The following is a 22,320-nucleotide window of genomic DNA, read 5'->3' as shown; positions in this document are numbered from 1 at the left end:
GTTATTTATGAAAGGGTGAAAAGTCAAAATGTTCTCAACTGATAACGAGCGAGATAACCAGAACACGCCAGACGCTAGGACCAGGGAACGAGGTCGGTCAGGTTGAGCCGACCTCGCTGTCTCTCTTCCTCCTTCAGACAAATAAGCCTCCCCCCCACCTCGTTTAAATATGTAAATTATGTATGCGCTTCTATCTTTGCTCCGCCCACATTTCATGCATATTCCTGTTCTTCCGTAGTGAATACTATTGGTGTTTCTCCCTGCCCAACAACGTAGCAAGGCAGAGGGTAAAAGAAAAGGGTTGCCTGGGGCTGTGTAAAAGTAAATCCAGCAACATTAACGAGAAGTAAAGGGCACAATACGAAGGTGTATTATCTTATTTTACGCCGAGTTCCAGCAGAGAGAGTGTGCGAGTCGCGGACACACACACACCTTTTCAAGAGATCAAGAGTAACGTTACCAAACCCAGCTACAGTTTGTAAACTTTTTTTATCTGCCTCTCTCAAGCAGAACGGGATGTTAGCGGAAGAGGGTGTGTAGTTTATTTTAGTGGTGTGTTCTTCCCTGCGACGAAGATACCGATCTGCGAGAAATACGAAGATCATACGGGACACGAACTTAAAATCACAGGAGAAAAGTAGGAGACGGAGAGACTCTAAAATCCACTCGTAGTTTCCATTTCATTACCCCATATATTACATACTTTTTTTTTAACTACCAACCGGGCACAAAGCATAAAAAAGAAAGCAAGGACAAAAAGAAAGATGTCTAAAGACTCGCCCGTGGAGGAGGAAAAGTACAAACTTGTCGTGGTTGGAGGCGGAGGAGTCGGTAAAAGCGCCCTGACAATACAGTTCATACAGGTAACGCAAAGATTAAGTGACTACTATTATTATTATTACGATTTCTGATATAACGAAGTTATTTTTATTAATTCGATTTCTTAAAATCTTGTTAACGAGGACTACTACATGTACTATTATTACTACTACTACCACGATCACCTTTTATTTTTTTCAAATCAAGATAACGTAAAGTGTGACTTCTGTTACTACTGCTATAGTAATACAATAACGATAACTCACTTTTATCGCTTGCATTTATGAAATCTGGGTTTTGCTGATGTTTTGTATTTTTACGTCAAATTAGAACTGTGTTACCAAGGCTTAAATGTATATATTGTTAGGTATTAGTGACAGTTTCGAGCTTGTGTGTATATGTGTATATATGTATGTGTATATATATATATGTATATTTTATATATATATATATTATATAATATATATATAATATATATATCACATACACACTCACACACACGAGAGAGAGCTAGCAAAGGGAAGTTGCTGTTTAGCAGGGCGGGGGTAGTGTGTGTGAGAGCGAGATAGACTCCCTCCCCCCCTCTTTCTGCCTGTCTGGGGGGGGGGGGGGGGGGGGTGGCGGCGGTGTGTTGTCAGTCAGATATTCCGATATGGGACTAACCGGCAGCGGTGGAAGGAGAGTGGGGACTGGGGGTGGAGAATTGACTGAGTAGAGGGGCTATGTAGTTTACACTTCCTAGTCATGAATGGAATTTCGCTTGGTTTTTCATTAAAGAAATACAAACAACCACAAAAAATGCTCGACTTACGTCATTCTTGTCCGTACCATGTTTTGCATCCGTAGGCGCTAGTCCATTATAGTGTCTGCCTGTTGCTCGCTTTCTGTAGGAGGATTTGGTTTCTTATTTCATTCTGATTGTACTTTGTCAGTTAGCTACTTTAACTACAGCCCCCCTATTGTAATGGCACCATTTTACTGAACTATTACTACAGTTCCCTATTACAGCACTATTCCACTGTACTGTAACCACTACCATCTACTGTAAGTAAAATACAAGGATGTAACCTGCATAAACGGCTAAGCAATATTTGAAGAATGACATTGGGTACCTCAACAGAGAAGTGTTAATTGGTTGATTACAAAAATGTTATATTTTTTGTTAATTGTAATTGCTCAAATCTTAATCACAAACCTCTACATTACAAATAAAAGTAGTTAAGTCCCCAGTAAAACTAAATGTTGGATGTAACATATAATGTTTCTTGCATTTACTAAAATAACTACTATTTTTAGTATTAATACTACATTTTAAAACAATATTTGGATTTGTCTGAAGAAAGAAGAAAAAAGCTTAAGCAATTGTCTCTTTAAAATGTGTCAGACTCTCCTGATTGATGTAGTACACTCAGTGTAGAGCTTTTCAATTTGTGCAATAATTTGTGTTGGTTTTGTATTCTGTCATGAGAAATTACACAAGTTTCTTGAATCCAGTATGCTGGACAAATGGAAATTACTGCATATCCATTGTGAGTTTTTGCACTTTTATTACCAGCAGAGATGTTTGTCGAAGCCGCACATTCTCAGTGTTACATCCTTCCCCAGTCCTAGTAACAGACATTGCAGGATATTGGGAAGTGAATATCCATGTTATGGAGAACACCCTCTCTAACCCTAATCATAATAGCATGTATTTATCTTTTGATCGACATCCAATATAAATCTGATAGGAAACCGTGCGAAAGAAAGGGTGCAGCTACAATTAATAATACAAAATGTCCAACAATGTAAAACATATTTTTTACCCATCTGTTTCTGTGGTTATTTTCCTCTTTTCCATTTTAAGCTAAATGAAATGTTTAAGGAAGATAAAACATTTATCACTGTGTTAATGTAGATTTTAACATTTTAACTTAACTATTAACATGCCTAGTTTTAAAGGTTACAAAATATTTGATTTATAATTGAATTGGACAGCAGAGTATATTCATATATTTCTGTAAGTTTCCTCAGTTAAATATTGAATTTCAAGCCACAACAAACTCCCATAATGATATGACAAACCAACCATGAAGGCCAATGAACAAGTCTAATGTGTTAGAGAAGCACAGATCAGGAGATGATATATATATATAATTAAAAAAATAATAATCACAGTATACAGTGAAACCATCATTAGGAAATGGAATGTGCTGCCTACCACCCAGTCACTACCCAGATCAGTCTTTTCACACTGAGCAGCCAGGCAAGCAGGAAACTGGTTAGGGTTAAGTCAACAGTGACTTTAAAAGTATTTGCAAAGTTCCATGTCTAAGATGGGAGTTTGCAACAAAGCATGTAAATGATACTGAAGACATGTGGCATAAGGTTTTGTGGTCAGTCAATACAAAAATGTAAACTTTTGGGCTAAATTCAAAGCATTACTAGGGCCCTATGAAATCTGTTTTAAATTGTTCCCAAAGTCATTTTTTTCCAGTTTAATTTTTCTGAATTCTGTTTTACTGTTTATGCTCATTTTTATCATCAGAAAGAGTGTCTAATAATGTGAATAAATAAAACATACATTTAATAAGATATAACAGTAAATTTGTAATGATGCAACACAGCATTGTCCTATTTTTTTATCAAGGCAAGTGCTTCAATACAGAGTTCTAAGGGTTTCATTATAAATTAAAAAAAGTAATGCAAGAATCTAGTCAACAATGCAGCAAGCAATAGGCAAAACCTATTATGTAAAAAAACAAAATGTTGCATTCATTGTTTTTTGTAAAACAAAAAGTGCTTCACATAAGTGTTTCATTATAAATGAAAAAACAAAAATGATTAATGCAAGAATCTAGGCAATAATGCAGAAATAGGCAAAACCTATGGAACTACCTTGTGAGCTCCTATGTTTGTCCATTGTAAGTTTTCCATCTATCACAGACATCTCCATTGAAGTACATAATTGTCAGCCTCTTTGTGAGTTATTCAGGTCTCTCAGACACACCACTGAGCAAAGCTGGGCCTCTCCAGGAAGTGGCAGAGGGGCACCTGGTATGCCAGGGGTCTTGTTATATACTTTGCTGACCTTACAGTGCTCACACTTCCTGCTCAAAGCAGCAGGGCTATATTGTGGGTTTGCTGTGTCCATAAGGGAAATTGTCAAAGGTTTGTGATTGTTCTGTCTGTGATCCAGTACACTGAGTCTTTGTTTTGTCCAGTTGCACCCCAGGGGTGCTGGTAGGGGTAAATCTGGGCAGAGTGGATGCCCAAACTGGATCAGCTTCTGTTTTCCATTGCTGGAAAAAAAAAAATCGAATTTTCTTTTTTTACTTTATTGCACATTTTCCACTTACAGTATATATTATATTATAAGTACATAATACATACATACATGCATAGCTGAAGCTGTTCTGAATCCATAGATACCACATATATAGCAGTCGCATCTATTATAGCTGAGTTATGAGCTTAATTGTATAAGTCTCCCTCCTCCCCCTTCTCTGATGCTGCTTGGTCTGTAACCCAACACTTATCAGTGTCTTTTTGATTGGCTAGTAAAAAAATAGCAGATCTCCATGGCACATGACACACAGTAACATACTCTCCATTGGGCAATTCCAGCCCCATGTGCTACATTGTGCATTGAATTTCTAAAACCAGGAAGTATGTGATTTAAACAAACCGCACGTGGTTCTTTTCAGCAGAATCTCAGCTACACAGCTAAAAACACCACATGTCCTTATCTGAAATAGTTTCTCAGATAATTAATACTTTGTAATTGATGCCCCAATTTTTGGCAGATACGCCTAAATCGTCCTCAGATGGGATTTATTTAACTTCAACCAAATTATGGAAAATTCTGCAATATTCAAAGTTTTACAGTTTATTCAATTTTTATTACCAATTTCCATAATTCCGTCCGCGTTTTCCGTGTCGTGGAAATCTTGGAGCCCTACATTACACCTGGCACAAGCCCAAGATGTCACATCACCCACCCACTATGGCAGCATCATACTGTGGGGATGTTTCTCATCAGCAGGGACTGGAAAGCTTGTCAGGATTGAGGCAGAAATGGATGGAGCAAAGTACAGGCAAATACTGTAGGAAATTCTGCTTGTGTCAACTAAGAATCAATACTGTGATGAAAAATATTCAAATTTCAGCACAACAATAACCTGAGCTAAAGTTACACTGGAGTGGTTCAAAAGGCAGATCCTTTACTAGAGTGTCCCAGGCAAAGCCCAAATTTGAATCCAATCGAAAATGTATAGTCTAGCAATAACTGAAGATTGCAGACAATCAACGATCCCGGTTGAACTCAGGGTTCCCGCGGCTCCTTAAAAAGTCTTAAAAGGTCTTAAAATAAAATCTGTCGTAAATTGTCTTAAATTTACCGTAAATTTGCTGTAGTTATTAAATTTGTGTTTAAAGCTGATGGGAAAATTGTCACGAACAGTGGCACTGTAGGTAAAATGTCTAATTATTGTGTATTTGTTTGATTAAAGGACAACTTAGGTGGATCCGCCCAAAATTAGGGCATCAATTACAAAGTATTAATTATCTGAGAAACGATTTGAGATAAAGACATGCGTTTCTTTCAGTTGCGTAGCTTAGATTCTGCTGAAAAGAGCCATGTGCGGATTGTTTACATCACATACTTACTAGTTTTAGAAATTCAATGTGCAATGCAGTACATGGGGCTGGAATTGCCCAATGGAGAGGATGTTACTGTGTATGTCATGTGCCATGACCCCTGTCTCAGGCAGCTGATAAGTGTCGGGTTACAGACTGAGCAGCGCCAGAGAAGGGGGAGGAGGGGGAGAGCCGGCAGAGTGAGAGCGAGAGAGGGGGGTATACAATTCAGCTCATACGGTGCATCCGGAAAGTATTCATAGCACTTCACTTTTTCCACATTTTGTTATGTTACAGCCTTATTCCAAAATTGATTAAATTCATTATTTTCCTCACAATTCTACAAACAATACCCCATAATGACAACGTGAAAGAAGTTTGTTTGAAATCTTTGCAAATTTATTAAAAATAAAAAACAAAAAAAGCACATGTACATAAGTAGTCACAGCCTTTGCTCAATACTTTGTTGAAGCACCTTTGGCACCAATTACAGCCTCAAGTCTTTTTGAGTATGATGCTACAAGCTTGGCACACCTATTTTTGGGCAGTTTCTCCCATTCGTCTTTGCAGGACCTCTCAAGCTCTAACAGGTTGAATGGGGAGCATCGGTGCACAGCCATTTTCAGACCTCTCCAGAGATGTTCAATCGCGTTCACAGAGTTGTAGCCTGTAGCCACTCCTTTGTTATCTTGGCTGTGTGCTTAGGGTCGTTGTCCTGTTGGAAGATGGACCTTTGCCCCAGTCTGAGGTCCAGAACGCTCTGGAGCAGGTTTTCATCAAGGATGTCTCTGTATTATTATTATTATTATTTTTATTTTTATTTCTTGGCAGATGCCCTTAATCAGGGCGACTTACAACATAAGTGCAAAAATACAGAGAAGTACAATGCATCAATCATTACAAATTCAACTTAGCTAGAACATAGCAATTCAAAATAATACATTTTACAAATTACAATTACAATTTACACAAGTACAGTAAGAGATTTCCTACATCCTGGACGGTGAAAGCTAAGTGCTGTCAAGATGTAGGGTTACAGATTAGGGCTACGGGAAATGGAGCAAGGAAGAAAACAATCAAGAACGCGAGGAGCATAATAAGCTGAAGTGCTATCTAGCAGGGATAGAGGACTAATATTACAAGTGCTGTCGGAAGAGATGCGTCTTGAGTAAGCACCGGAATGAGGTCAAGGACTCTGCTGTTTTGACTTCGGTGGGCAGGTCGTTCCACCACTTAGGGGCCAGGGATGAGAAGGAGCGGGCTCTGGAGGAAGGAGAGTGGAGAGGAGGCAGAGTTAGCCTTCTGGCACTGGAGGAGCACAGTGGTCTGGAGGGGATGTATGGAGAGACGAGTGACTGAAGGTAGCTTGGTGCAGTGTGGTCAAGACAGCGGTAGGCGAGTGTCAAAGTCTTGAACTGAATGCGTGCCGCTATCGGGAGCCAGAGCAGTGGAGTAGCGTGTGCGAATCGTGGCAGAGAGAATACCAGACGAGCCGCAGAGTTCTGGATGAGCTGGAGTGGGTGGGTAGTGGATGCAGGCAGGCCGGCCAGGAGGGAGTTGCAGTAGTCCAGGCGGGAGAGGACCAGTAGTCGGTGAGGAAGGGACGGATCCGGCGTATGTTGCTCAGGAAGAATCTGCAGGTGCGAGTCAGCGTGGTGATGTGCTGGGAGAAGGAGAGCACATGATCGAGGGTGACTCCTAGATTTTTAGCGGAAGAAGGAGAGAGTGTGGTGGATTCCAAGGGGATCGAGATGGGGAGGTCAGCAGAAGGTGAGGAAGAGTGGGGGAAAAAGAGGAGATCTGATTTGGAGAGGTTGAGCTTGAGGTGGTGCGAGTGCATCCAGGTGGAAATGGCAGACAAGCAGGAAGAGATGCATGAGGGGATGAGAGGGTCAGAAGAGAGAAAAGACAGGAAGATCTGGGCATCATCAGCGTAGAAGTGGTAGGAGAAGCCATGGGAAGCGATGAGGGGGCCCAGGGAGCGAGTGTAGAGAGAGAACAGGAATGGGCCCAGGATGGAGCCTTGGGGAACACCTGTGAGGAGAGGTTGGGGGGTGGATGAGGAGCCTCGCCATGTCACTTGGTAGGACCGGTCGCTGAGGTAGGAGGAGAACCAGGTGAGAGCAGTCCCAGAGATCCCAAGGTCAGCGAGGCAGGAGAGGAGGATGGAGTGATCGACGGTGTCAAATGCTGCAGAGAGGTCAAGGAGGATGAGGACTGAGGAGAGGGAGGCTGCCCGGGTATGGCTGAGGGAGTCAGTGACAGCCAGGAGAGCTGTTTCAGTGGAGTGAGCTGTGCGGAAGCCGGATTGCAGAGGATCAAGGAGTGAGTGTTGGGACAGAAAGTCCAAGAGCTGACGGTGGACCGCCCGCTCTGTACATTGCTGCATTCATCTTTACCTCGATCCTGACTAGTCTCCCAGTTCCTGCCGCTGAAAAACATCCCCACAGCATGATGTTGCCACCACCATGCTTCACTGTAGGGATGGTATTGGCCAGGTGATGAGCGGTGCCTGGTTTCCTCCAGACATGAGTTCAATCTTTGTTTCATCAGACCAGAGAATTTTGTTTCTCATGGTCTGGGAGTCCTTCAGGTGCCTTTTGGCAAACTCCAGGCGGGCTGTCATATTCCTTTTACTGAGGAGTGGCTTCTGTCTGGCCACTCTACCATACAGGCCTGATTGGTGGAGTGCTGCAGAGATGGTTGTTCTTCTGGAAGGTTCTCCTCTCTCCACAGAGACACGCTGGAGGTCTGTCAGAGTGACCATCGGGTTCTTGGTCACCTCCCTGACTAAGGCCCTTCTCCCCCGATCACTCAGTCTGGCCAGGCGGCCAGCTCTAGGAAGAGTCCTGGTAGTTCCAAACTTCTTCCATTTATAGATAATGGAGGCCACTGTGCTCATTGGGACCTTCAATCCTACAGAAATGTTTCCGTACCCTTCCCCAGATCTGTGCCTCGATACAATCCTGTATCTGAGGTCTACAGACAATTCCTTGGACTTCATGGCTTGGTTTGTGCTCTGACATGCACTGTTAACTATGGGACATAATATAGACAGGTGTGTGCCTTTCCAAATCATGTCCAATCAACTGAATTTACCACAGGTGGACTCCAATCAAGTTGTAGGAACATGTCAAGGATGATCAGTGGAAACAGGTTGCACCTGAGCTCAATTTTGAGTGTCATGGCAAAGGCTGTGAATACTTAGGTACATGTGCTTTTTTGTTTTTTATTTTTGATACATTATCAAAAATTTCAAACAAACTTCTTTCACGTTGTCATTATGGGGTATTGTTTGTAGAATTTTGAGGAAAATAATGAATTTAATTCATTTTGGAATAAGGCTGTAACATAACAAAATGTGGAAAAAGTGAAGCGCTGTGAATACTTTCCGGATGCACTGTATCTCAGCTATTAGAGATGCTACTGCTATATATGTGGTATCTATGGATTCAGAACAGCTTCAGCTATGCATATATGCATGTATTAATAATATTATTATTATTATTATTATTATTATTATTATTATTACTTATAATACAGTATATATTATGTTATATATATATGTGGACAATGTGCAATAAAGTAAAAAAGAAACAATTAGATTTTTTTTTTCCAGCAATGGAAAACAGAAGCTGATCAAGATTGTGAGGTCAGCAAAATATATAATAAGATTCACTGGCATGCCAGGTGCCCCTCTGCTACTTCCTGGAGAGGCCCAGCTTTGCTCAGTGGCATGTCTGAGGGACCTGAATAACTCAGGGAAAATAGAATCTCAATGTTCTCCTGGGTCAGTTTGCAAAAAAAGTGCATTATTTCTGTGTTATGTATATAGTTTATTGAAATGCAAATCATATTTCAATACCTAAGGCTTTGACGAGTATGTTCTAAGTGTCAAAACTGTTCACTATTAATGTGTGGGGTGTCAAATCAATAATAATAATACAAAAATGTATTGCACATTGTTCACTCAAATACTGTCTTATAAGTACATTATACATGAAAAATGCATTTAGCAGAGGTTGTTCTGAATAAATTGATATAAAACACTTTGTGGTTTATAAGCAAATGCATATTGTTTATCAGCTAGAATGTAAAAGTGGTAAAAACGGGAAAAATTGGCTCAATCCTCTGAAGGTTAACTTAGTATTAGACAATGAGAGACTCCGCCATTAATATAATTTACGTTTACGTTACGTTAGCTAGCTACAGACGTTAACGTCTGGCTCCGTGTCATCTTTTCGTTGTTTAGACATTTTTTGGGTTTAAAATTATATTTGTTGAGGTCTTAAAAAGGTCTTAAAAACCATTGAATTTGACTTTAAAAATGGTGCAAGAACCCTGGAACTAGAAGAATGGGCGAAAATTAGACCATCCCATTATGCAAAGCTGGTAGAAACCTAAGACTCACAGCAGTAATCGCTGCCAAATGTGCTTCTACAATGTATTGACTGCTGAATACTTATGCAGTTAATTTAAATGTATATAGTGTTTTTGCAGGTTTGAGTGGCATTCAACCCCCTTAAAGGGGAACTCCACTGAAATTCCATAGTTTTTCAGGTTATTCTATACGTGTAAACGTATTCTGTGGAGTGTGCTTATCATGTCCAGCTCATTCTAAACGCCAGAATTCAGAGATCAAGAAATAGGCCATGACGTCATGTGGGTTCTAACTCTGGAGCTGCTTAGCTGGAAGTCTGTGGAGAAAATCTGAAAAGTCATGAAAATCATTAAAAACTTAAATGTTATGCACATTCGATGGCCCCACCACCCTATGTTGTTGTAGTCATAAAAAGTTTATTGCACCACCCAGAACTGTTTGCTATTAATTTACATGATAATTTAATTCAAGGGACTGCCATGTAGGCTACAGCGGTGTGTGAACTGTGCACACGCGTTCTCCAAAGGGGAATCCTGGCCCTTAGTTTTGATCTGGCTGATAACAGAAGTGACAAGACTGAAGAAGAGTAACTACACTACATTAGCACCCATGTGATGTCCACATGAAATCAGAATGGATTTAATCAACATCAGTTTTTGTCACTGATCATCACAGAAAATGTCCATAATGTCAAAGTGAAAGATATAATCTGCAAATTGTTCTAAATTAATTACAAATACAAAACAGAAAATACTTGAATGCATAAGTAATCACCCACTTTGCTATGGCACAACTGATTGAGCTATGGTGAAACCAACTGTCATGTAATTAGTTTAATGGAGTCCACCTCTGTTCAATTAAGATGTGTCACATGATTTCAGGTTAAATACACCTGTCTCTGGGAGGTCCCACTGTTGGTTGGTACAGTTCCTAACAAAAACTACATCATGAAGACGAAGCAACATTCAATGCAAATCTGGATATTAGAACATTTCCAAGGCATTGCATATCCCCTGGAGCACAGTAAAGTTCATTATTAAGAAATTGAGAGAATATGGCACAACTGTGAATCTGCCTAGATGAGGCTGTCCTAAAAAAATATCCACTATTCCACTAGTCAGGGAAGCCACCAAGCAACTCTAAGGGAGTTAGTCTTCCACGGCTGAGCTGGGAGACACTGTGCAATAGCCTGGGTACTTCACAAATGTGGCCTTTATGTGAGAGTGGCAAAATAAATGCCATTGTTGGGGGAAAAAAACTCGCATCAAATCTCGGCTAGAGTTTACCAGAAAGCAAAGGAATGAAGTGGAGGAAGATGCTATGGTTTGATGAGACCAAAATAGAGCTTTTTGGCTTCTATGCTAAGCACTACGTTTGGCGCAAGCCTAACACCACACATCATCCTGAGAACACCATCCCTACTGTGAAGCATGGTGGTGGCAGCATCATGCTATTGGGATGCTTCTCTGTAAGGGTCCACAAGACTTGTAAAGATAGAGGGTAAAATGGATGCAGCAAAGTACAGAGAAATCCTGGAAGAAAACCTGCTGAAGTCTGCAAGAGACTTGGGAGAAGATTAATCCAGCATGACAATGACCCCAAACATACAGCCAAAACCACACTGGAGTGGCTTAAAAACAAAAAGGTCAATGTCCTGGAGTGGCCCAGTCAAACCCCGGACCTGAATCCAATTGAGAATATGTGGAAAGAGTTGAAAATGACTGTTCACCAAAGGTCCCCATCCAACGCTCCCATATGGAGCTTGAGCAATTTTGCAAAGAATAATGGGCTAAAATTGCTGTGTCCAGATTAGAGTTTGACCGATAGTGGAATTTCAAAACCGATACCGATAACAATAATTAAGGTTGGGGGAAAAGCTGATTTCTGATTAATCTGCCTTTTTTTTTTTTTTAGCGATAAAATCTATATATTGTATGAAATATATAGCACTCCGTATAAAATTGCAACAGTTTGAATTGTATTATCAAAACAAATAAAAAACAGTATGAACTAAAAAAAGGAATAAAATAAATAACAAATAAAATAAATGACAAAATAATAAGTATAATTCTGAAAACTGTCAAAATGAAACAAAGTCCTACATAGAAATGCAACATAGATGCAGCTGCAACATGTCAAACGTACAACATAGTGCTTGTCCTGCTTGTCAGTTGTATGTTTCAATGTTCCCAGCTTCAGGTTATAATGCAGAAAGCAGAGTTGGTCTGCATGGTCCCCTGTCAGTCGGCTCCTCCTGGTGCCATAAAGTATGCCCACTTCACTGAACACTCTTTCACTTGGGACAGAGGAGGGTGGGGGACGCAGGAACTTCTTTGCCAGAGGTGCAAGTGTTTTGAATTTCACTTCATTTTGCTGCCACCACTGCAGAGGCATGCCACTTCTTTCAATGACAGGCTCCGACAGGTAACTCTCAAGATCACTCTCAAAGCTCGATTGAGGCTCAGCTCTGGCTCCACTGTTCCCAAGGAGCCCGGCATACATGGTGTCCACCAGGGAGGGTTGATCAACCTGGACTCTCTGCTTCTTTGCATCTGGATCCGAGCCCTCCTCCATATCGGATCCTTCTGGAAGGGCTGGCGGATCTGTTTCCCTGAGCTGGCCAGCAGCTTCCACCTTTAGCCACTCTTTTGCTTTCTGGAGAGTCTCCATAGAGATAGAGGCAAAGGCAAGGCCCTTGTAGAGGGGATCAAGGGCAGTTGCTAGGACCAGAACCTTTGTTTCTTCTGCCTTGGAGAACCACTTTGTCAGGCTGTCAAGCATGGTCTTGCGTAAAGTTTTGATACCTCCTGTAGATGTACCCTCTGCTTGCAGCATCAACTTCAGAACAGACACACTTGGGATAATGCATGCTGCTGAAGACTCAGAGTGGCTCATTTCCAGTGTCACTTCTTCCATGGGTGCCAGAGTCTCAATCAGATTAGAGACAGTGTCCCACTGTGCAGCAGACAAACAGTTGAAGTGGCCGTGTTCACCTGCATACACATTCAGTGCCTCTGCTCATACATTCTCTGCAGCATGTGTAGTGTTGAATTCCAGTGGGTTTGGACTGCTTGAATGATGCTGGGAGTAGGGACACTCAACTCCTTCTGAATGGCCCTCAGCCTGTTTGGCCAGTACAGAGTGGCCGAAGTGAGTTGCACAACTCTTCAAAGTGGCAGTAATGTCCTGCACAGCCCTCTGACTGGAGAAGCCATCATTGATTACAAGCTGTAGCATGTGAGCACTGGAACTGAAGTCAGGAATCTCAGCCAGTCTCATGCCTTTAATCATGTTTGCTCCACTATCTCGGAGAATACTTATTTCCCTCATTAACATTCAAATCAATTTATAACTTTTTTGAAATGTGTTTTTCTGGATTATTTTGTTGTTATTATGTCTCTCACTGTTAAAATACACCTACCATTAAAATTATAGACTGATCATTTGTTTGTCAGTGGGCAAACGTACAAAATCAGCAGGGGATCAAATACTTTTTTCCCCTCACTGTAGGTAGTCTTATTACATATTCCACCACCCGATTGTTCCCCCTGCATTAAAGTCTCTGAATACATGCACCATCACTGTATACAATACTTATTTTCTGGATAAGCATTCGTAGATCCCCGATACAACACACCCACTGAAGTGCATATTTAATAATTTATTTAAACTTTTAAAAGTCGGTGATCAACTTCCAAACGTGCAGCAGTCATTATAAATGCAGATCGCATTCTACATGGGTGAGGGAGTAAATATACATAATAGCAGAGAGATCACCATGCTTCTCCCTCACCGAGCCACTGTATTTCTCAATATCTGAATTCTGGTACATAGAATGTACTCCACAGAATATGTTTCTACTTATAGAATAAACTGAGAAACTATGGAATTTTGGTGGTGTTCTTTTTTAACATATAACAGCTTTAAGTTTGATCATTAAGAGTTTTTTAATTTAAAAAGTTCATTTAAGAAAGTGGTTTACATTTATTTCTAATTAATCAAAATGTGAAAATGTGTTAGCTTTTGATAGGCACTGTGTGTATATGTAGTGCTGGCTCTAGTCTGCACCCTATAGTATTCTTCACACAGTGTTAGCTCCAGTCTAGGCACTATAGGATAGTCCGTACAAAGTAGGATCCAGTTTGGGCCTTATAGTATAGTCCACGCAGCTCCAAAACCAGTCTGGGCCCTACAGTGTAGTACTGTATAAATAAAGTTGGTGTTAATTTACTGCAGTGACTGATTGATATACTGACTGACACCCTAATAACAACAAAGTCGATTCTGGTACATCAAAGCTGCTCAAAACATATCTTTATAAACTCACAATGAGGAACAATTTTCAAATCAGCAATTGGCAGTCCAGTAGCACCTTAGTATTCTCCTATAGCCAAAGGACTGAACCAGAACGGACAGTGAGTTATGTCACTGCAGTCTGGGCAGCATTCATCCAATGATGTCTAATGTTGTGAGTGACTGGGCAGTTCTCATTAGGCATTACTGCCATTTCTGAGAAGGATCAAATGCTTTGGTAGCATTTCATCCTCCTCAGAAATGGCAGTGTAAATGCGTGGCAATCAGATCAAATGTACCTGTCAGGGAGATGGTACAGATCAGGATCAAATGCATTGGTATCATATGGTTTTATGTTGGTTTTACTTGTTACAATAATTCTTAATAAGAAAAAACAGACAGATTTTGCTATAGCTCTGTGTTTAAAGGACTAATTTAATATAATTAAGTTTGCTGTGACGGAGCAGCTTTAGTCTGCGCTCCCTCACTGCAGCGTCACAGAGTGTAATATTAATAGATGCCTTTTGTACTGTATGATTGCGTACATGTCTTGTGTAGGAACGATTTATTTACATTTAATATACCTCATTTTCATTTGCAATAGATTGAATGTTTACATAAGAGGCCGTGCTTGAGGGTGGGGATTAATGCATAGTAATTATTTTGTTATTGTTTCAATGTGAATACAAGCAGGATGTATGGGGTGCACACCTGAATTCATGCAAGTTTCATATTACATACCAAAGGTGTATTGACTGCATTGTAATATTTGTTCATTTACTATAAAGCCTCTCATTCTATTACTATGTAAAAACTTACCTCAACAGGTGACTCCCGATGTACGCAGCTTTGTGTCTCTCGCATTTCGTTATTAGGGCATGCGTGCGGATTTCACCCATGCATATACAGGCTGGGAAGAGCACATTCTGGTGGCGGGAGGTGTTAAAACTGACTGATTATTTGTGTATATGCTGCTATTTGGTAAGGTTATTTGATATGGTGATTCCATATATATGTATTTGTTTGAGTTATTTATTAATAGTTTCAAGTGCAATAACACAACTGAACTGTTTTATATTTAAATTAATAATTATGCAACGGTCTAACTGGATCTGATTTAATGGTGTAGCTGGGGAGCAGGTGGATATAGCCACAGCTATAAATGGGTTAGTATGTCGGTAACCAGGGGAGGGGTTTGACTTAAATTGAGACCTAGGTGGAGAGTCTGTTTTGATAGTATTAGGAAGGTAAAGAACTGTTAATCTGAAACAGCAGGAGAGCTGTTTGAAGCCGTTTGATGATTTAGTTGTCCTCCACACTTGATGTGCTTGCAATAAAGTAAATTTATATCCTTTTGGCAACTCTCATTTGGGACTTGTGTCACTTCTGGCTTGAGACCATTCTCCCATGTTTACATCCTGACATTTGGACTAACGTGCTAGTGCTGCGTCATTTGTTTAAAAGGTAGGCAGCAAACGGCCTTCACATCAATGGAGCAGATAAAGAGACCCTTCCCTAATTCCCTTATTATAAATAAAATATTGTTAAAATTAGCAGTAAATGGCTTGTTATTTTATGTTAGCAAAAATATATTTTTATTTTTATTGAAAATGCTTCGGTTGTGATTGTTTTAGATATAGCTCTGTGTTCTTAAGGACTAAGTTAATATATGCATATAATTAAGTTTGGATTAACGTGATACGAGGACCCCTGTGGCTTCTGAAAGTTGATCTTGATCAAATGCAGTGTAGACGTGACACCACTGATGCTGATCAATTGTTACAATGCATTTCATCCTGCTCAGAAATGGCAATGTAAACAGGCCTATTGTGCTATTCCACCCTGTCTAATTATCAGTATTCACAGCCTCTTTCTCTCTCTCAGTCTTACTTTGTCTCAGACTATGACCCCACTATTGAAGACTCCTACACTAAGATCTCTTCTGTGGACGGAAGGCAAACCCGACTAGACAGTAAGTGTGTGTGTGAGATTAATACAGTGTGGCCAAGAGGGTGGGGGAGTCCCAGTGGGAGTCTTGATTGTACGGGGGTATGAGGGTGGAGCATTGAGATGGGGGGGAGTTAAAGTCCACTGTCAGCAGATGGGTGTCTTGATTGGAGAAGGGTGAGGTAGGGTGGAGCTGTGAGATGGGTGAATTTATAGTCAAGTAACACACTTGGCACTTCATCTTCAGTCTATGTAGAGGCACAGGCAGACAAGGGAAACTTAAATTTCTGTACTATTCTATTTTACTGTTACAACAGACCCCTACTGTAACAGCACGATTCTACTGTACTGTTACTGCAGCCCAATATTAAAACAGTATTGTACTGTTTTAATATTACAGCCCTGTATTTTCTAACTATTCTAACTGCAGTGTCCAGCCAGCCACTCTGTCAGTGTGTGTGTGTAAATACTGTATTAACTCCATCATTGACCCCCCCCCCCCCTCTCTCACTGTCAGTCCTGGACACAGCGGGGCAGGAGGAGTTTGGGGCAATGAGGGAGCAGTACATGCGATCAGGAGAGGGGTTTCTACTAGTGTTCTCAATCAATGACAGGGGCAGGTAAGTAACACTTAAAACTAGGCTCTATAGTATAGACAACTCAGTGCTGCCTCCAGTCTGTGCCCTATAGTATAGTTCTCTCTCTCTCTGCAGTGTTAATGTACTGTAGTGTCCAGTCAGTCACTGTGTCTGTACTGTATTAACTATTAACTGTATCTCTTTATCTATTTCTCTCTTCATGCAGTGTTAATGTAAGTCTGTCTGTCACTGAGTCTGCATTAACCCGCTCTCCCTCCTTCTTAGCATCCAGTCAGTCAACATGTCTTATTAACCCTCACGGACCCCTTCTCCCACTCTCTCCTCACTCTCCTGGTGAACAGCTTCAATGAAATCCACAAATTCCACACACAGATCTTGCGAGTGAAAGATAGAGATGACTTCCCTATGGTGTTGGTAGGGAATAAAGCTGACCTGCAGCCTCAAAGAGTGGTAAGAATCTTTCTTTGTGCTCAGGTCTTGCCATCTATGTGTGTGTGTGTGTGTGTGTGTGCGCATGCATCTCACTATGCAATTATCTGTGTGTGTTTCCAGATTTCCCATGAGGAAGCTGAGAGTTTTGCCCGTGAGAACCGCATCCGTTACATGGAGTCGTCCGCCAAGAACCGCTTCAATGTGGATGAGGCCTTCCAGGAAGTGGTCAGAGCCATCCGGTACAGAACAGCACTGACTACTTGACTGATTGCTATACTAACTGACTGACTCTTAGTCTGACCTCTCATCTTTTCCTTCACAGGAAGTTCCAGGAGACGGAGAGCCCACCCACCCCCTCCCACCAGACACGGAAACGCCAGTCAAAATCCTGCCCCTGTGTGCTGTTGTAGCTATGGAAATATGGCCTCCACTCCCTGGAGACTGTTGCTGAGCTGAGCTCCCCACTCCACCAGCTCCTTATCCTTTATGGGCAGCCACTTTCTATAGCCTTTGGATCACCATGGAAACAATGTGTCCTCACTGAGTTCAACAGCACAGAGATACTGCAGAGTGTGTGTGTGTGTGTGTGTGTGTTTGTATATGAGTGTACCTGAGTGTGAGTGTGCCTGTGCATGCGAGAATGACAGATTGAGTGCCAGTGTGTACACATGTGAGTATGTACAAGAGACTGCGTGAGTGTGCGAGAAAGTGTTTGAGCGTCTGGATGGGTGAGTGTGTGACATTAAGCCCCCAGTGTTATACTTCCTCAGTCATTCTGCAAACCTAAATTGCATTATCATGGTTACAACAATTAAGAATATTCTCGTTATCTCATACTTGTTGGAATCGGAGTGTGGGAGTGAGACACAAATATAGAGATTCACAGTTGGTGAGACGCACACATTGCGCACTGCATATTTCCTGCCGTGACTGGAGATCTGACCCACTTAATGTATACATAAGTACGTAAATGCAGACCTGCCTGGCTGCACTCTCCCACTGTACTGGACAACTGGGTTGGAACCTGCATTGGATCGATAGAGGAGGCTAGTGTCAAAGAAGCAGGAGATGGCAGTGGTGAATAGGTGCACTATATTTAATAACAGGGCAAACCAGCAGAGATGGTACTGTGCAGGACATAGATAACATTACAGGTTCATTATTAGTCTAAAGATACAATGTACTTTTTTTTTTTTTTTTTTGGTATAATTATCTTCAGCCTTTTGACCTGTTTTTTCCACACTCAAGTGTTGAGTCTGTAAACTTGATTTGAGTTGTCAGTGATTTGAGTTTTATTAATATTATAATTATTTTACTAATAGTTTAAATGCACCAGTTGGGGGGGAGTTTGGGGAAGGGCAGGGGTAAAAAAAACTGTCAATACAGCAAGTGGAATAGTGACAGTGCTGAGTGAGTATGTGTGAGAGATTTGAACAAGGTAGCAAGGGAAAAAAATCATAATTAATAATTAAGAAATTAGGAAAATTCAATGCCAAAAGAAATTCCTGCTTATATATGTTTTTTTTTTTTTTTTTTTTTTTAACTTTTAATAGGTGCTTAGGTTCAAACTTTTTCAACAATAATACACAGATCAGGGTCTAAACTCAAACTTCAATTCCACTTTCTTTGGGGGTGTTTTGTAACTTTACTTTTAGATATTTTTTAGAAAGAGAAAGCAGCAGCTCAAGTGAAAGGACAGGGAGAGGTGAGGAAAAGATGAGAGAATATTTCATTCTTCCTGGTACTGAAACAAATGCCCATTTTTTTTTGTTTGTTTGTTTTTATATTATTTGTAGTGTTATTAATTGATGCATGTACAGAGGCCAGACATACACAAATAGACTCCACTTACTGCAGAGAATTGTAGCAGAAAGATGTGTGTGTATGTATATATATATATATATATATATATATATATATATATATATATATATATATATATATATATATATATATATATAGCTCTGGAAAAAATTTAGACCACTTAACATTCTGAAGTTGGAGTGGTCTCTTAATTTTTTTCCAGAGCTGTATATACACACAGTACTGTGCAAACGTTTTAGGCAGGTGAGAAGAAATGCTATTAATGTTATTAGATTATATTTATCAATTAACAAAATGCAAAGTGAGTAAACGGAAGGAAAATCTACATCAAATCAATATTTGGTGTGAACACCCTTTGCCTTCAATTCTTCTAGATACACTTGCACACAGTTTTTGAAGGAACTTGGCAGGTAGGTTAGCCCAAACATCTTGGAGAACTAAGCACAGTTCTTCTGTGGATTTAGGCAGCCTCAGTTGCTTATCTCTGTTCATGTAATCCCAGACAGACTCGATGTTGAGATATGGGCTCTGTGGGGGCCATACCATCACTTCCAGGACTCCTTGTTCTTCACGTTGAAGATAGTTCTTCATGACTTTCACTGTATGTTTGGGGTCATTGTCATGGGGCCAATCAGATGCCTCCTTGATGGTATTGCATGATGGATAAGTATCTGCCTGTTCTTCTCAAAATTGAGGAGACCATTAATTCTGACCAAATCCCCAACTCAATTTGCAGAAATGCAGCCCCAAACTTGCAAGGAACCTCCACCATGCTTCACTGTTGCCAGATATTTCAAATTTTGACTCATCAGTCCAGAGCACCTGCTGCCATTTTTCTGCACCCCAGTACCTGTTATGGCTTTTTGGCCGCAAGTATTCCATGATGGCCACTTCTGACCAGACTTCTCCGGACAGTAGATGGGTGTACCAGGGTACCACTGTTTTCTGCCAATTCTGAGCCGATGGCGCTACTGGACATCTTTCGATTGCAAAGGGAAGTAAGCATGATGTGTCTTTCATATGCTGCAGAATGTTTCCTTGGCCTCAACGCTGCCCGTTTCTGGAAACCCCTGTCTTTTTCTCTGCCTGGGAGAGACCTTGCTGATGCAGTATAACTACCTTGTGTCTTGTTGATGTGCTCAATCTTACCATGGTGTATGACATTTGACAGTAATCTGTCTTCAGCAACCTCACCTTGTTAGCGGAGTTGGACTGTTCCTCACCCAGTTTTATTCCTCCTACACAGCTGTTTCTGTTTCAGTTAATGATTGTGTTTCAACCTACATATTGAATTGATGATCATTAGCACCTGTTTGGTATAATTGTTTAATCACACACCTGACTTTGTGCAATCCCTGACTTTGTGCAAGTGTACCTAGAAGAACTGATGCTGTTTTGAAGGCAAAGGGTGGTCACACCAAACATGGATTTGATTTAGATTTTTCTTATGTTCACTTACTTTGCATTTAGTTAATTGATAAATCTGTTAGCATGTCTATTTTTGAAAGCATTCTTACTTTACAGCAATTTTTTTCACACCTGCCTAAAACTTTTGCACAGTATTGTGTGTGTATATGTATGTGCATATATATATGTGTGTTTGTATGTATTCAGTTCATCCGGAAAGTATTCACAGCGCTTCACTTTTTGCACATTTTGTTATGTTTCAGCCTTATTTCAAAATGGATTAAATTCATTATTTTCCTCAAAATTCTACAAACAATTACCCCATCATGACAATGTGAAGGAAGTTTGTTTGAAATATTTGCAAATTTATTAAAAATTAAAAACAAAAAAAGCACATGTACATAAGTATTCATAGCCTTTGCCATGACACTCAAAATTGAGCTCAGGTGAAGCGCTGTGAATACTTTCCAGATGCACTGTATGTATATAACGTACTATAAATTTGACAACTACAATTACATTTTTCATCCCCAGTAGGAATTGCTGCTAAAGACTGTTAAGACAGGCTTTGTTATTATTGTTGTTATTATCATCATATGAGTAGTTGCCCCATTACCCAGGGTGACTAACAGTTTCACTTACACAGATTATACCTATATAGAATTGCAAATGCAGATGAATATAGTTTACAGTATAGCACAGAGTGCTGGCTCCAATTTTGGTGCTATAGTACAGTCCACACAGCACTGACTCTAGTCTGAGCCCTATGGTATAGTCCACACAGCGCTTGCTCTGATCTGGGCACCAATAGCTAGGTCCATGTGTTTGCAGGACTGACATAGTGTAAAACACTAAGTCATGCAAAGCACAGCACACTACAGTAGCAGGCTAATGAACAGCTGAATCCAAAGAAGACTAACCTTTCCAAGGGATTTTTGGAGATGCACTAGTTGGAGACCCCAAACTGCACAGCTGTACTGTCTTCAACTCCCTTTTTTCTATTTTTCTTTTTGTTTTGTAAACTGGTGTCCTTGTATGATTTCAGGAAATAATTAGAGTCCCCTACTGCATGCTACCCCCCAGTAGGGTGTCTATTTACTTATGTCTGGCCTTTATATGTTTGCAGTTTGTATATACCACGTCATATGTTTTAATTAAACCAAAGAATTTCTTAAATCTGCTGTTGTCTGATTTAATAATTTGATTATATGATTGTGAGTTTTTATGTGGGGGTGGGTGTGCTTCCCATGTGATAGTGTACAGTGGTGTCCTGTAATGCTTAATTGGACTTGTGTCCAGAGGTATTTTCAGTGGTGTTTCTGCAATTAGTTTGTTACAATTCCTGTTTATCCTTCTGTCTTCCTCTCTCTCTCTTTCAGTTTCTCTCTCGTGACTCTCTATGTATCTTGTCTCTCTCTATGTCTGTCTCTCTCCTTCTATCTTCTTCCATCTTTCTGTCTTCTCAGTGTTTTTGACATGTGCCAAAGCATGTCTGGCAGTGTTGGCCAGTCTCCAGGCTGTGGTAGCAGACAGACTGTCTCAGGATTGGTCTCTGTTTTAGATCCTTTACTGTGATTTCGTACTGCGCCCGGCTGTAGTACCCCTGCAGGCTGTAGTAGCACTCCAGCTTGTTTTGCTGTAGATTCTGTGCCTGATGTATTCTGTTTTAATTTCTGGGCCACGTGGTTAGAGTTGTAGCCCACAGTGTGGCTCCAGACAGTTATTGAGACCCTGTGCTAGGGTGATCTATTGGGGGTTTGCACACTGCTCCCATGCTGTGGCTAGCTGATTGATGTGTTCCTGAAGACTCTGTATAGGATGTTGAAGAAAGTGTTTTGTGATAATTATATAATGTTTTATATTAATACTAGCATTAGAAGTAGTTTGTATACAGACTGAGCAGATTAGATTTAGCAGGACAAGTAAATGGTCAACAAGGTTGGTTTGTTAGAAACTCCTGTCAGTAATGAAAGATTACACAGTGCCGAAATAGCCCACAGC

General features: G+C 40.5%; 1 protein-coding gene across 1 annotated transcript; it reads left to right on the top strand.

The window, feature by feature from the left end:
* The first annotated feature begins 237 nt into the window (after positions 1 to 237).
* On the top strand, positions 238 to 21,495 carry rras (RAS related). Its single transcript, XM_066708824.1, has 6 exons — positions 238 to 863; positions 15,995 to 16,082; positions 16,575 to 16,677; positions 16,998 to 17,106; positions 17,209 to 17,327; positions 17,411 to 21,495. The coding sequence occupies exons 1-6, from the start codon at positions 765 to 767 to the stop codon at positions 17,496 to 17,498; spliced, it is 606 nt and encodes a 201-aa protein (XP_066564921.1). The 5' UTR covers positions 238 to 764; the 3' UTR covers positions 17,499 to 21,495.
* The last annotated feature ends 825 nt before the right edge of the window (positions 21,496 to 22,320 follow it).

Source organism: Amia ocellicauda, chromosome 7 (assembly GCF_036373705.1).
Source record: "Amia ocellicauda isolate fAmiCal2 chromosome 7, fAmiCal2.hap1, whole genome shotgun sequence".
In the NCBI taxonomy this organism is placed as follows: domain Eukaryota; kingdom Metazoa; phylum Chordata; class Actinopteri; order Amiiformes; family Amiidae; genus Amia; species Amia ocellicauda.
This window is presented reverse-complemented; position numbering and strand designations above follow the sequence as displayed.

Excerpts from the sequence above, each read along its gene's own strand:
- rras (XM_066708824.1), top strand. The coding sequence starts at position 765 with ATGTCTAAAGACTCGCCCGTGGAGGAGGAAAAGTACAAACTTGTCGTG. Across the intron at positions 17,107-17,208 it reads ACCTGCAGCCTCAAAGAGTG|ATTTCCCATGAGGAAGCTGA; the intron begins GTAAGAATCTTT and ends GTGTGTTTCCAG. Across the intron at positions 17,328-17,410 it reads GAAGTGGTCAGAGCCATCCG|GAAGTTCCAGGAGACGGAGA; the intron begins GTACAGAACAGC and ends TTTCCTTCACAG.